At 30.0% G+C, this 17,141-nt stretch overlaps 1 protein-coding gene across 2 annotated transcripts; it reads left to right on the top strand.

The window, feature by feature from the left end:
* Window positions 1-1,369: 1,369 nt before the first annotated feature.
* LOC103580155 (probable serine/threonine-protein kinase DDB_G0267686) lies at window positions 1,370-16,533 on the top strand. 2 transcript variants are annotated; one of them, XM_053739939.1, is made up of 6 exons: window positions 1,370-2,019; window positions 4,653-4,706; window positions 9,469-9,530; window positions 9,997-10,120; window positions 11,094-11,250; window positions 11,781-16,533. In XM_053739939.1, exons 2-6 carry the CDS (start codon window positions 4,673-4,675, stop codon window positions 15,322-15,324), a joined length of 3,921 nt encoding a protein of 1,306 aa, XP_053595914.1. In that variant the 5' UTR covers window positions 1,370-2,019; window positions 4,653-4,672; the 3' UTR covers window positions 15,325-16,533. The 2 variants fall into 2 exon arrangements, with proteins under 2 accessions (XP_053595914.1, XP_053595911.1); XM_053739936.1 differs by having other exon boundaries at window positions 11,082-11,250.
* Window positions 16,534-17,141: the final 608 nt, after the last annotated feature.

Below are 17,141 nucleotides of genomic sequence, written 5' to 3'. Positions count from 1 at the left end.
TCAAGGAGAAGACCCTTGGGCATGGGCGTGGTGCCCACAATCGTTGACAGCTTGCTTGACCATATACTTTTTTTTTTTTTTTAATTTTATCCCAGCGTATCGTTAGAGAAATTTACCGGCAAGCAAACTGCAGGGTAAAAAAATATCTGTATTGTCTTACACAATAACAAAAGTTAAGAAATAAAAAAAAATACCAACGTAAGTACTTGCGGAACTTGCAGACAGATCCTAAGACTGTCGGCATGGAGAAAGGCGGCCACCCACTACATTACGCAAGTCTTTGCTCCAGTTATCAGTGTGCAATTCTTTTTTAATTCCACACGATACTATAAATATATTCATAGGAATTGCTATAAATTTACAAAAAACAAAATTAATATACTTATATATTTATAATTAACTTGCATAAAAACTTTACTTAACTCACAGAATTAAATATCAGTAATGATGAGTGGACTTGAGTAATTAATGAAGACATTAAGGTATAGAATGTCTTATCAAGGCCACCTTTCAACTTAAACTGCAATTCAATCTGTTATAAATCGGTATCAAAATTAAATATTAAATGCAGCTTAGCTGGTTTATTAAATAAAACTATTAAATGCATATTAAATAATATCGCGCATTAATTTATTCATTTAGAAAGTAATAAAATATTGAAACAACTTTATTAATTAATCATTTTTTTATTGATTTAATATTTATAATTACAGTTAAATTTGAATAAATTTCCCGGTAATTAAATTTTTAAAACATTTTTTAACAACATTCACATTCGAGAAATGGAATTTTCGGAGCGTAAATATGTACGATGGACCACCAAAGCTGACTCTGAATATTTTTATTTAGCATGTGCTTGTATTGAGACTTTTAAGAGGTGGATAAGACGGTAGGGATAAGAAACGCGTGGATGTAGTAAAAGACCACTCGCTACTTAGTCTACCGATCGCGTCCTTACTGATAACTTGCTGTAATTTCTTCTTCCCTCCACTTCTTAAAGTCTGACAGTGTTTATACATTCACTACTCCAATCGTCTAATGATAATAATAATAATTACAAAAATAAATAAAATTAAATAAATTAAAAAAAAAATACTCTTTAAAAAATTAAATTTGTAAATAAAAAATATTCAAAAATGCCCATAAAAATATTATCTATTACTTTTTAAAATGCAAATGTGAATTTTTAACGAGCGTGACCTTTCGGTACCGGCTGAATAAAATTTTTTAAAATTTTTAGTGATTAAAAAAGAGAACAAAAATTTATTATAATTTCTGATAAATTTAAAAACCGTTTAAAATAAATAAATAATTTTTTTTTTTTTTTTTTTTTTTTTTTTTTTCAAATTAATTAATAAAGGAAGTGAAGGCTACTTGGTATTAACAGCTGTTCGTGTTACTTGACCAAGTAACACGCCCAATGTACCAACTCGCGCTTCGTCAACTTTCGATGAAAGAAAGTTACGAAAGTCCGAAAGACTTAAACTTCTATTCGTGATCGATAAACAAGTTACATTAGTATACAAATTACCATAAACTTAAATAATTTATAAATTAATAGCTTACACGCTATTAATTACAAATATGACTTGTACGGGGGTTTCAAACCCATCGATGTTATAATAAAAATTAAAACTGGGAAAGTGTCATTTCTTCCCGTCTTCTACTTTCTTCTTGTCCTCGTCAGTCTTCCGCTCGATTACTAAAATTTCTGGGCCCTGTTTACAATAAAATAACTGATGGGGTGGAAACGTCAACCGAATCACAGGATGATTCTTCAAGAGACGATCAATTGGTCACAGAGTGTAAATGGGGATTGATTTAAATCAATTAAGTGCTGAGTTAAAGTGAAATCGAACAAGTGATTGAACGAATAAATATATAATTATATAAATACATTATATTATTTATATTATTATTGTTTTAACCAATGACAGTTTAAGTATTTAACTTCTTAACGATACTCTGGAGAAATTAGGAAGTAGAAAGTCAAAATTCTGTGGATTTATTTAATAAAAGGTATGTAATTAAATTATTTAAATAATAGTTTAGTGTTTACTTGATAACAATAATTAACAAACTAATGGATAAAAAAAATTTAAATACGCTATTATTTAACATATCGCGTTTTATTGTAGACGTACGTCAGCTGTGAACCACGAGGGAAAGTCTTAGAATCCTTTCCTTGCTTCTCGCACATCTTTCACGCTCCCGCCAGGACATGCGATCATGCATGTGTCTTTTTTTATTTATTCTCAAGTTAACTCGAGAGTAAGGGATTAATTATAATTATCTTATCGCACAAGGCCGTCTTTCACATCTTGTGTCACATTCATTTTTGTTTACATTAACGCTCATTCGTATACTTTTGAGCAGGTGTCTAACGGTACTGAAAAAATACCAGGCCGTTGCTTTTTCTTCCTTCATCTTTCAGCTGCATTTTATTACACACTTATATTTATTGTTATTATTATTGTAATAATAATTTGATTTTTTTATTTATGTTTGTTTCGACATAGAATATCAGCACTAGACATTCACAGGAATGCGCATGACCTAAAACTCAAATCCCGACTAATTAACAATAAAAATAAACTTAAAAAATTTCTTAATTATCTTCATATTAATTACTTCTTAATGATGTTCTTAATTGCTATAATTTACTAACGTTAATAAAAAAATCCTGGTCCTTTGTTGCAGAATTTTTCATTATTTATTAAATTAATGAATAATAATTAGTATTGTATTTTTTAATTAATAATTATTGACAAATTTCGATCTAGTAGACGAGGCTCAGTATCTTACAACTCTAAATTATTATTTCCCGTCGATATCATATACATATATATGTAATATACAGTGGACCGGCTTCACGCAACTTTCACAAATGGCGACTTCGTCATCTTGCTCTCTCAGATCAAAAATTTGCCGGCGACTTGTTTCTCTTTCTTATTTTCTTACCACCTATTTTTTTATCATACCCAATACATGCAAACATATTTGTATACAAATATAAATACATATTTATATTTCTCGCTCGATAATTTACATAACAATCTGTATTACTTTTATTTTAAAAACGAAGGAGAACAAGAGTACCCGCCTACAAATTTTTTATCCATTTACTTTTAACTTTTCCGATTTCTTATTATATTTTGCATGTACGTTCGTACCTCGTACTTGTGTCTTGTCTTGTTAACTCACTACAAGTTGAGTATCGTCCTACAGAATCTCCTGTTATCCTGCATGCATAACAAAAATACATATACGGTAAAAAAAAAAAAAAAAAAACATTTTAATGCTTTAAATAATAAATAATGCGATAGTTAAAGATGCGATAGTTTGTAAGGATGTAAACGTGCGCCCACATCAGCATATATATGTGTGTATATATATATATATATGAATACAATATGTTATGTACAAGTAAAATGTACAGAATATGTATATAAGTATAAAGTCGAGGACATGATACACGTGTTTAATACATTAAGAAGGTACGAAGCCATCTTGAAATACCAGCAAGGATATTTACCGAGTCGTCCTGGTATCTCTTGGTTCGCTGTAACGTGCACGAGCAACTCGTGTATCATCCTTTTTTTAAACTTATTTATTTATTTATTTTTTATTTTTTATACCACATATGTATATGTATTTCATTCTCCTTTGCCTGCATGTCCTGATCGTCTGATGTATGCGCAAGGAATTGTAGATTTTTTATTCTCATTCATCCACCTGATACTTTTTATCCAAGTGAAAGTACGTTCTCGTGTTTAAAAATCACTTGACAATAAAAAAAAAAAAATTTAATGATTACAATAATCGAAGATTACAAAAGCTAAATAAATATATGAATTTATATTTTACATACAAAGAAATAAAATTTAATAGCGAGCTTTTGAAAATTTTTTACGTTAAGTTTTTTGAATACAATTGCAAGGAAGAGATACAAGGCGGTAATAATTTGTTATTATAAACTCATTAAAGTCGTTTTGATTAAATCGTAAAAATAGTAACTATGAATATGCAAACAAGAATAATCTTGTTTTAGTGATAGACTGAAACTAGCATCAAGATGATGCAGGTTTCACGGTTGAGCGAATCATTAAATTACGATAGAATAAAATTGACCACGCGCGACGAGATATCACTTTCTCTGACTTGGATTACTACACGTACTGCTATTTACCTTACTCCCATAAATAAACTTTAACTTTATACATATGTACATGGGGATTTTTTAAATTCTGAACACATTGATAAATATACTCGGACATACAGATAGCATATATTTTATTATAAAATTGTAAACATAAAATATAAGACGTACATTAATTCAAGAGCCATGGTCAACACAGCTCTTGGTGTTCAAAGCCATGATTATGGTATTTTATTTAATCTTTTAGATCTTGATACACAACAGGGAAAGCAACCGCTCATAGAAATGTATATGTTGTGTACAATTTACGTAAGGTGAAAATTCTTTCGTGGGATCCCCGCAATTTATTTAAATTAATTATTGTTATTACTGCTATATTAATTAATAATTTAATGTAACGCAAAATGTTTAAAATATAATAGTAAATATTAATACTAACAACGGTATTATTAAATAAATCTTAGTAATTTAGCTAAATGTTTGTATTTTTCAGGTCACGAGTTGCCCGTAGCCATGAACCTCGCGCTGCATAGACTCCTGCTGCAGGGTAGATATAAAATAATATTTAATAATAATAATAATAATAATAATAATAATATTTTTCGCTTCTCTAAGCCTGGAATTTATACGCGTTTAACGTTTATTTAATATATTGTGTGATATATATGCAACGCGGTCGAAAAGCGTAGGAAGTCATAAGCATCATCATTGTAATCATAATCATAATAATAATGATAATCATCGTCACTATATACATATAATACAACATTGACCATTATTATAATTATGAGCAAACTCTCATCTTAAAAGAAGATGCAGGATGTGCGGAGGATTCTTCCGGTAATTAAATCAAGAATTGGGTTCTTCCCTAAGTTTATGCATTTTATGGTATTTCTTTTTAAATTTTACTTTTTTATTTAAATCGTCCGGCAAATTATTCATGAAACGATAAAAAATATTTGTCTGTATAAAGTTATTCGTCAACGTCAATCGTGAGTCATCATCTAAGAATCACGTAGGCGAATTCTTACCGTTTATTATTATATATTATTAAATTCATATATGTCCATATGTTAAAAAAAAAAAGACGTAATATTGTGACGTGAGTTGATAAAATATGCTGAGATAAAAAATATCTGCTGTATAAAATTTTGATGTAAAAATGGCACTCGAGAACTTTACGCAGCCGTGTGGTGTAAAATAACGGTGTAAGTTATCTATGAGTGTTATCAATCTAACTATATTCATTTTATTTAGATATTAAATGGTATTTTGAACTTTTAAATATTTTTATGATTGTTTTTCTTGACGAAAAATTATCAAAAATTAATGATCCTAAAGTTAGTAGACAATTAAAAATTTTCGAATTTTTTTTCACTAAATCAGTTACAAAAAAAAAAAAAAATGAAAATATGCACATGTAGAAAATTAAAAAAACTATAAGTGCATTTTTTAAAAATATTTTTTTTTTATAATTTATCGTTTTAAATAAATTCAAAAAATTATTAGACGTCGGCTAACTATGATGATACTGAAATTAGCCGGTCTAGCAATTTTTGGTTTGTTTTTTAAATAACAAAATATGAAAAAAATTGCACTTATAGTTTTTAAAATTTTCTACATGTGCATATTTGTAGTTTTTTTTTTGTTTTAATTAATTTGTTGATTCAGGATCACTAACTTCTGTATCATATAAATTACATATTTGCACGTTTGACGGTGTAAAAATTTTAATTGTCACCGCCTAAATTTAACATGATATTTAGTGTAATTTTCACAGCAAAATTTTTACACTGAGTCATTTACACTACACCATCTAAAAAATTTTTCCAGAGTATTCTATTGGGTTTATTAGCTGATAAAAAATATAGTAGACGAAATAATAATACTGTAGAATCTTCATGTGCCCTCTTTCTCTCCTAGACTCGAGCACCTTCTCTAAAAAGTTGCGTAATCTTGTAACTCTATAGATGTATAATAACATCGCCGTCATAGTCAGGACAAGCGAGACCTTTACTTTCCATAATATAAGCTTTAATGTACTTTATGAGTTTATGTTTTTCTGGAATCGTAAAAAATAATTATATACATACATAAGCGTAAATAAAAGATGCACTACTTACTTTATGTACGATAAAAAAAAATTTTCTAATTTATTATTTTTAACATAAATAAATAAATAAATAAATATGTATATAAATACATATATATATATATATATATATATATATATATATATATATATATATATATATATATATATATCTAATGGTATACAATTGTTGAATTTTCACAAAGTAAATGTTTTTAAAATAATAAAGAATTTCCGTTTCCGGTGAGAAGCCTTACGAAGAATAGCAATGACTCGGTTTTCGCGCGGACGCAGTATGAGGTTTACAGGTCGGAAGTCGATGTTAGATGCATTAGGTAAAACCAACTGTATTTAATAATAATGATAATAATAATAATAAGAATTAAAATAATTATTTTTTTGAGAGTTAAATATTTAAAATTTTTATTTCTATTTAAATATTTCGTATATTTTATTTTAAAAATTTTTGTAAATTTACATTACCGCTGAAATATTTTCCAACAACAGTTACGAATAATAATAAACCCCGAGGACATTTATCCTTATGTTTATAATGAGGTAAATGATCCTTGTTTTTGATGCGGAACACGAGTAGCGCGGTTATAAATTTATATGTATAAGTATTGGTCGAATAATTTCTTAACGATTGGATGGACGCGTTAGCATATATATATTATTAGATTACATTAACAAGAAGTATTTATTTATTAGTTGCGTAATTTACTATTGAAGTTTAAAATTATAATAAAATAATGAAAATATATAAAATATATTTATTATAAATTTAATGGTTTGATGTCCCATGGCACGATTTAATAGACGTTAAATTGTATTCCGAGTTAAGGAATTACGTCGAGAGACAATTCCGTATTTCGTAGTAGAGTCCCAAGAGTATTAGATAGTAGAGCGTCACCTAGTGCACGAGCATACGATGAGGGAAATGAGGTGAAAGGTGTGCAAACTCTTCTTCTTCTTCTTCTCATTCTTGCATTACGTGATTTTACAATACCACGAATGCCCTTTGGCGTCTAATAAACTCGGTGACGCTTCCTCGATCCTCATGTCCCACCAACGTCTTTACTTTTTTATTTTAAAATTTTATTTATGTGTCTCTGGCTCATGTCTCTTATATTCATTTTTGTGTATTACCTCTTACTCTTGAATATTTACAGTCCCTGTAATTTAACAAGACAAGAAGAAGAAGAGAAGAGCATCCAGAATAAAATACGGACAGCTAGTGCTCACGAAGTGCTTGTATAATTTAATGATCTATAAAAAATGACTAAACCGTAAAATGAATCGTGAAACATTCAAGGACGTGTACGTTAGATTTTTTTATAACTTTTGAAGGATTTATCGATCACTAGCCGTCAAGATCGTCGGATCGTCTGCCGATGCACTTAAAGCCTGCCAATCGATTTATATCCAGCACCCAGTTTGAGGTATGGCAGACGATCCTCGGATCTATGGATTATTATTATACGGTAAATGTCACGGGATTCACACAGTCATTGCGGGAAAACGTTATATCATTTGGATGCTGCTGCTTCTTCGCTGTCACGTCCTCCTCCACCATTAATGTCTTTTCTTTATTACCGTATCTAAATATAATATGTACATCCATATATGTATATATAGGTATCTATTTAAGTGCATCTTCATTAGTATTTAAAAAAAAAAAAAAATAAAGAAAAGCAGAAAGTAAAAATCATCAGCATGATGAAGGCCAGGAATTGAAGATTAAATTCATAATTTGAATAATTATTTATTTATTTTTTATAATCAATCATCAGAATTTAAATAATTAAAAAAATAATAATTATTATTATTAATGCATATGTATACTTTGAGAGTGGAGTATAATATAAGAGATAGGTCGTGAAGAAATTTAATGCCGAGGTCACACGATCCATTGCCGTTGGATCTACTAAACTAATTTCGTAACTTTAAATTTCGCGACTTGTGTAGTTAAATATGTTATGGATGGGTTAAATGTAGCAGGTAGTAAGTATAATATATGTTTATATATATATGTATACAGTAGGCTATCGTCACTTCCGAGCACTGACATTTCGGGCAAGGATGTTTGTGAGACGTTATTACGTAAGGGGCACGTGAAAGTTGGATATCAAATGACAGGCAATCGTTGATTCGATAACTATAAACATCGACAATAATTTCTCAGAACGGCATGTATATGATATTGCAAATAAAGTGAATTTGAAAGGAAGTACAAAAAAAAATTTATACACAAAATTAATTAAAAGATAATGGATAATTTATGTCGTTATGAGTTATCTTTTGGATTTATAAATTTAAAACTAAAGAAGATAACGATAGACACGTTACGATGTTACACACTATGAGTTTCAGAATAAAAATAAAATAATTATACAGGAATTATTTATGAAATTTCGGTTTTATACGCGTATATACAAAGAATGGAATTCCCGGATAGAATAGAGTCTCTTCGCTTACAATTTCTTTCCTCCTTTCTCTTTCACATGATTTTTTTGTTTAGGCTTTCAATAGCTCTCGATAGTTAATTTACTTACATTAAACTATATCCTTACACACGTACACATATACATATATTGTGTGTATATATATATGCATATATATAATGATAATAATTGTGTGTAGGTATATCCAGTGGAGTCGATTGTCAATTATTGTATCATCATGATAAATAGAGAAACGCCGAACTGTACTCATTACGGGTCTGATTACACAATTAGATTGATGCGCTGATCACGAATGAAGAGATCGTGTATAGAGTGAAAGGTTTTTCCGCGGTAGTGCGTAGAATATAATCTAACATAACAAGAGTTTCTGCTCTGAGACCCAACATTGCTGTAACTACTATTATATCTGTAACTCTGTACTCTACTCTCCTATAATAGTACTCGGATATATCTATCTTTATATGTACTATCTCTCTTTTATATATATATATATATACAGTTAAGTATAAAATACAGGTACAGTAGGCGGTAGGTAGTCTCTATTGTAGTACTGGATTACAATGATTGCGATTTGCAGGTGTCGGATTAGATCGAGGTCATGCCTACTGATCCGGCTTTGAATATGAACTCATTGATACCTTTATATATCTTATGTATATACATATATATTGTTTATATAATACAGTAAACTGTATTTTATTTATAACTGCACGAATGTACTTGCTCATTTTTTTATCATTTATTGTTTACAGTTATCCTGTTGATCCTTCAGTTACATCATGGCTTCCGATTGTGCAGCGCGGGGGAACCTGGCGTAAGTTATTAATTTATTCAATAAATTTTTTAAGTACCGGTACTTATTAAAAATTCACTGAAATGTAATCAATTTTGATCGGCTTTAAATCTTGTGATTTTTTAATTTTTATTTAAGCCATTGAGTCGGTCACTGTACGCTTACTTCCGGTTCACTAAGAAAACTAAAAATAAAATAACAAGAGACTTGTTTGACATTGTAGGTTTTATTGAACTCGGTATTTAAATTTTTTGTCCGCCTCTTCATTTTTAACTTCAGAAAATTAATAGCCGTGTGATATTTCTTATATTTTATTTACAATTAAAAGAATACATAAATATTTTTAAATTTATTCATTGTCACAAAATAATTTTTTTTTTTATGTTCAAAAATTTTAATTTTATGTAATTTTGTTCAGACTAAAATTTAACAGTATATTTTTTTTTTTTTTTTAAATAATTGACTGAGTGGCTTATAAATTTTTTAGTACTTGGATTTTGATAATTTGCCGGAGACGAATTTTTCATGCCAGGGAAAAGTTATCGGTGGTTATTACGCAGACGTTGAGGCAGAATGTCAAATGTTTCATGTCTGTACCATTGGTCAAAAAGGTAATTCAGTATCTTATTATCCAGTATGTATTATATTTCATGAATCATGATCTTTATTAACGATAACCAACCATATGTACATTCACATACACATATCACACACCATAGCCACTTAAAAATTCATAATACATTTACTTAATAATAACAAGCCTTGCATAATAATATACAGATTATATAAATTACAAGGACCACAGGCTCGTGCCGCTGACATTTTTCATAATAATTTTTTTAACGGTCTTTTTCTTAACTCGCATAACGGGATACTGGTCTAGATACATTAACACCTGAGAAAGTCCCCGGCTATTTGCAATACGATATAATAAATTGATATATTATACTTAATTATTGTTTCGAATTTCATTTTTTATAAATAAATCACCACAAAAAAAATATATATGTATAATGAAAGATCTGTGTCGCACAGTCAAAGTGTATACACTGTAAAAAATTCGGAGTAATTACGGATTTTATTTAAATTCAAATTCACTCCTTCACTCGGAGTTTTTTTTTAAAACCACTCCGCATACGGAGTAAATAAGGAGTTGTCTCTTCACTGAAAAAAAAAAAACGTTTCCCAAGTATAAATACTCCATTTAAAAAAATATTTACTTGGTACTACACAACTAAATAATATTTTTAATCATAGTAAATATGTACTTCAACCGAGATATATTTTCTTGATTTAAGAATTTCGAGAGGATACAACCATTTATATACTTGAAAAAAGTTTTTTTTTTCTCAGTGTTCAGCGGAGTGATTTTGGAGTAATCTGGATTTTATTTAAATCTGCATCCACTCTGATTCGGAGTTTTAATGTTAAAGTAAACTCCGTTTAGAAGTGAATTTCACCCCGACGAAATAAAATAAATAAAAAATAATTCGCTCCGCATTCACTCGATTAATTTTTTACAGTGTAATTAAATTGAATAATAATTAACGTGAATCTCTCGTTTATCGTGAGACGTGGTTACAGATGAGATAATGGACATAAAGTTCCTCTGCCTGAATGGTACAGTGTTCGATCAGGAAACGAGGGTCTGCGAACGAGTGGACGAGGTCGACTGCAGCAAGAGTGAACGCTTCTACAACCTCAATCTCGAACTTTACGGCAACAATGCCGTGACACTCAGGTAAATGTCAAATCTCAGCTGAGTCATTTGTTATCCATATTATTTTATTTTTATTCTACAAATATACTCCATACTCATGTGCACACATCCATATATTTATGTCTATGTACATAAGTATATATATTTATTACCAATCCTTTTATAATAATCATTTATTATACGATAAAATCAATAATATCAAGAAAATTAAAGTGGTTTTATAAATAAAAAATAAAATTTACTATTATTTTTATTTTTGTAACTGGTGTTACGCGCGAGTACATTCACCCCGACATGACGTGGGTACTTTCGCAAGGACCAAAGACACTAATGTAATGTAGTATAATAAAATATAATGTAAGAATGCCTTTCATTCAGCATACCTCTATATATTTAAGTTTTATCCAAAACCTACAATTAAATATATATTAAATATCACAGTAATAATTATTATTCAAATTTTCATTTTAATAAATAAATTTATACTGGATTATTTTATTAGCAAATAATATACATATACATAATATAAAAATAAAAATCTGTCATTTTAGTCTGCACGAGGGCGAAGATGAGAATGAAGAAACGCCGGTCGTAATTGAGGATCACCAAGTCGGTGTAACAGCCTCTTCACAATCGAGTACAAGTACTACGAGCACGACGACCCAGCGAGCAATAATCTCATCTACGACCGCTGCCAGCGGATCTTATCAGCATCCGAGTGGTTATCCGCAGCACTATCAGCCACAACCACCATTCCCGTCCCTTCAAACTAGTCAATCAAAGTCCCTATATGATGACAAGAACGGCGGTTATCATCGTCAGTACATTTATCACATTGGCAATGAGCCTAATGTCAATGTCAACAATAATAACAATAATAATAATCATCATAATAACCACAATAACAACAACAACAATAATAATAATAACCACAATAATAATAATCATAATAATGATAATAACAACAACAATAATAATAATAATAATAATAATAATAATAATAATAATAATAATAATAATAATAATAATAATAACAATAATAATAATCGTGCGACATCGTACCAATTATTTAGTAATCAAGGAGCAAGCTCAACTACTGGAGCTCCTCAGGTTCACCAGATCCACTACAGCTCAACATCCCATTCCCAAGTAAACATCGGCGGCAATGATGCGTCGCCAGTGCCCTCAATCTTCCATCCAACTTCTTCAACGATCCAAACCCTGTTGAACGGAAACTCAAACAATCCGACACTCATAAATCCTATTTTTCATAACAACGGAATTGTTAGCAGCACTGAACACTACACAGTGCACAATACTAACGCACGTGAAACAGTGGATTATCAGACAGAAATGAATAATCAGAATGACGATGATGAACATGATGAATCAAATATAAATAACAATGGTAATAATGGTGATAGTGATGGTAATCAAGATCGAAGATACCTTGAGCCAATAGAATCGTCAAATCAAGGAGAAATATCTAAATTGACGGCATCGAATGGCCCTTCATCACACGATGAGAGAATTAAGCAGTCGAAAATTACTCAAACTGTTACTCAATCTCAATTATTGCAGCAACAGCATCACCATCAAAATCAAAACCAACATCAACATCAAAATCAACACCAAAATCAACATCAAAATCAACACCAACATCAACTTCAACATCAACACCAGCACAGTAGGATACCAACGGGTTTTTTGACTCTTGCACAAATGAATAGCGGCGGCGCACCGCGTCCGTTCTATCCACCGCCAAAATCCACCACCAAATCACAGTCACAGCCAACTCATGTGACACAACACATTCACATACCGCCAATACCACCAATACCGCAATTAAAACCACATCAGGTGACAATTAACTTGCCTCCACCGGATATACAGAGAATCGTGTCACAAAATCCGTCACCGCTGCTACCTTCACAATCGCGAGTTATCGTCACTGCCAAGGCTAGTGTCAGTGATGAATCCGGACGACCGCTAAACTCAACGCAGCTTGTCACTCTTCCGTTGCCTACTATACCCGCTAGTTATGATGACTACAAAGAAGGCGACGAGTCTTTTGATCCTTTCTATCGGGATGTCCCGAAAATTCGCAATACCAGACGTTCATACTCAGCGTGGGAATTAATGCGTGACTATAGACGACTTAAAAGGTCAACTGATGATGTAAAAATTCCGGCGCCAGTGAGTTATGATGATGAATATGCTGATGTAAGTGAAAATAATGATACGAAATTAATAGACAGTCAGGTTGTTGATACTAAAGATTATTTAAATGATGATGGTGATGATGATGATAATAATAATAATTATAATTACAATTTCGATGATGGTTTTAAAGTTGAAGAAGAAAAGGAACAAGTTGCTAATGATGAGATTGAGGATGATGGACATGAAGAGCTTCCGGTATCTGAGGAACAGGTTGAATTATTTAATGATAAAAAAAACGTTTCTCGAGTTAGTGTTGAGTTAAACAAGACAACAGATTATCTTAATGAAAGTGAAGAGATTGAAGTAGAGGACGAGGAGTATATTGATTCGAATGAATATTCTCAAGTTCCGGCGACTGAGTACAGCGACATGTTGATGGATGAGAAGAATTATGAGCTGTCGAATATTACAGAATTAATAGCAACTGAGATAAATAATTCAACGGAGATAATTATTACAACAGACGATCCTACGACTATTCAGCCTTCTGATGTTACTTTGGTTAATGATTACAAGAGCGAGGAGAAGACTGATGGAGTTTTGAAATTCACTGATGAAATTCCTCCATCGGGCGATGATAATAATGATGATGACAAAGGAGGTTTGGATAAAGTTGAACAAGTCATCGAGTCTGTACCGGTACCTTCAATGCCAATTGATTATGTAGACGATAATTACGAGCCTCAGCATTATCATGATGAAAATATTTCACTTTCTATTGAAGATGAAATTAAAATATTCCTAGAAAATAGTTCTGTTAGTACAGATGATAATTTTGATGAAATTGATGATAATTTCAGTACTGAAATGTTCATTTCTTCAACAACACCCGATACAACTTCAATAACACCCGATACAACTTCAATAACGCCCGATACAACCTCAACAACAACAACTTCTACAACTATATCACCCAGTACTACGACATCTACTTCAACACCTAGTACAACTTCTACATCTACTACAACTACAACTACATCTACTACAGTACCCAGTACATCTACAACTTTAACGACATCTAGTACAACAACAACAACAACACCAACAACAACAACAACAACAACTAGCAGTACTTCAAAACCTCCTAAAACATTATTTAAACCATATACAACAAGAAAAAATTACAATTACATACCACCGACAACAACACCAGTACCAGTGGTAATAAAAACACGTCTACCATTATTAAATCCAAAACCAGCAAAGCCACCAAAGTCTTACAATGAAATCGCACCGAAACCTGTAATCAGAAAAGTTCCTTTATCGGCAAAACGAGTAACAACTCAACGTAATATTGAAATTGAGTCTACAACTAATTTTATTGATCATAATTTATCTGATACTGCCGAATCTAAACCCATAATTTTTTCTTCTTCTTCTTCTTCTCCTCTTTCTTCTACTACTACAACTTCTGCAACGACATTGCTTACAACCACGACAATGGAGTCTCCACAAACTAGTGAAATTAACCAGACAAATGAATCGACAAGCACCCAAATGTCAACGGAAGTGCAAATGTCAAATGAACAAGCAGACGTTTTGGTGACACCATCGTCAGCACAAGACACAGAAACTAAAATAGAGGACCCAGCGACTTACACATCAACTTTGCCGCCTGCTGAGTTAATGAACAGGAAATTTAACGTCATTCGCAAACCCATTGATACTTTTAATTGTTTGAATGTAGAGTTGTATCGTTTTTACGCAGACAAAAGAGACTGCCGATTATTTCATTACTGCTCGCCGGGCTTTACATCGAGGCAGGTCCTCGACTTTAGATTTGTCTGCGAAGAAGGCACGATTTTTGATGAACAAACCCAGAGCTGCGTTTATCAACTAGAAAATTCAAAGTGCCGTAAAAAAATTTGGTGATTGGATTTAATTATTTTTTTTTAGTTTTGATGAGCGCTCTCTCTCTCTCTCTCTTTCCATTCTACAAAACTCATTGATTTTGATAATTAGTGAATCCTTATAGATTAAATGGATATTTATACACATTAAGGACATTCTCAGACAGCCCCTCCCCCCTCAATTTAAAAAAAAAATTCAATGACTCAATTCTAATGACCGTATTAAAATTTGATAATTAATTAAAAAAAAAGTTAAATCATTAATTGAAAAAAGAACAACGCAGTTACAATTTCGCTGATATATAGATTTTGAAAAAAAATTACTCACAGTTGTTATCAATTAGGAGTTAAACGAAATCTTGTAAATTATAAATAAATCCTAATTGTTATCAACTGTAAATAATTCTTTTAAAATCTATGTCTCGGCAAAATTGTAACTGCGTTGTTCTTTTTTTAAATTAAGGCCATTTTAAGACAATGCCCCTCACTTGATAAAAATTTTCAATGACTCAATTGTCTTAAGCGTGTCAAAATTTTATCAATTAATTAAAAAAAATTAAAGCATTAATTTAAAAAAAGACAACGAAGGAGTAATTTCGCCGAGATATAGAATTTAAAAAAAATTGCTTACACCTGATATCAATTAGGAGTTGAACAAAATTTAGAAACCAAATTTCAGTAAAATCTTCATGTCAATTTTATAATTAGAATATTCAAATTTTTTAGACTAAAATTTTTTCAAAAAATTTCATTCAACTTTTAATTGGAAACAACTGTAATAAATTATTTTTTAAATTCTATCGGCGAAATTACTACTACGTTGTCGTTTTTTAATTAATTAATAAAATTTTAATTTTAAAAATGGCGGGTACTGTTTGAGAATCCTCCTGATGCTTTAAAATTTTTTTAATTAATTATCAAAATTTTAAAACGGTCATCAAAATTGAAAGTCATTAAATATTAAAAAAAAAAGGAGCACTGTCTGAGAATGGCCTTAATTATTTTAAAACAATTAGATGAGATTAAAAAAAAATATTATTATTATTATCAGTAGTTTTTACAATATTATTTTATAATTTTATATTAATTTTAAGTAGTTAAATATTTGCCATAACTTGAATGTGTATGTGTGCATACATGCAAGTTTAAATAATAAATATGTATGATTAGTTAGATTTTTGAATGCGAGGATTCACACTTATTAAAATTAATATCGTTTGTTGAATGGATTAATTAATTAATTAATTTTTTATTTAAATTAATTCGACAAAGACAAGGAAGACATAAAAAAATTGTAATTAAATATTTTTATGTGTACAATGTATACATAATTAAATTTTTTTTTAATTATACATAATTAGTAAAGGAAGTAATTAATTTTATTATCGATAATTATAATAATTATAATAATAATTGCAAATATCACCATTGCTTAGAGATGTTTTAGGTGATTTGCTCAAAATATTTAAGTTCTCTGCATATATACGATTAAATATATATGTTTATATTTATATTATGTATATTATAAATATATAGACGAATTTTGCATTGAGCTTTAGTTAATTTTTGTTGCTCAATAGACAATTTGACTTTTAAAAATATTTTTAGCAACGAAATTGACAATTTAAAATTTAGTTGATACGAATTTTGATAATAAATCTTATACTTTTTATCATTATTTTGTATAGTGACAATGAAAAAAGACTCGGTAGAATAATTATTCGTGAATGTACATTGAAATGTTGAATTATTGTTTTGAATTGATTTTTTTTTTCTGATATGATGTATTTTAATTTTAATTGTTTGTTATTTTAAATTCAAGATGGTGTATATTTTTTT

Source organism: Microplitis demolitor, chromosome 1 (genome assembly GCF_026212275.2).
Source record: "Microplitis demolitor isolate Queensland-Clemson2020A chromosome 1, iyMicDemo2.1a, whole genome shotgun sequence".
Classification (NCBI taxonomy): domain Eukaryota; kingdom Metazoa; phylum Arthropoda; class Insecta; order Hymenoptera; family Braconidae; genus Microplitis; species Microplitis demolitor.
The sequence above is the reverse complement of the archived record's forward strand: the minus strand, read 5'-3'. Positions and strand labels throughout refer to the sequence as shown.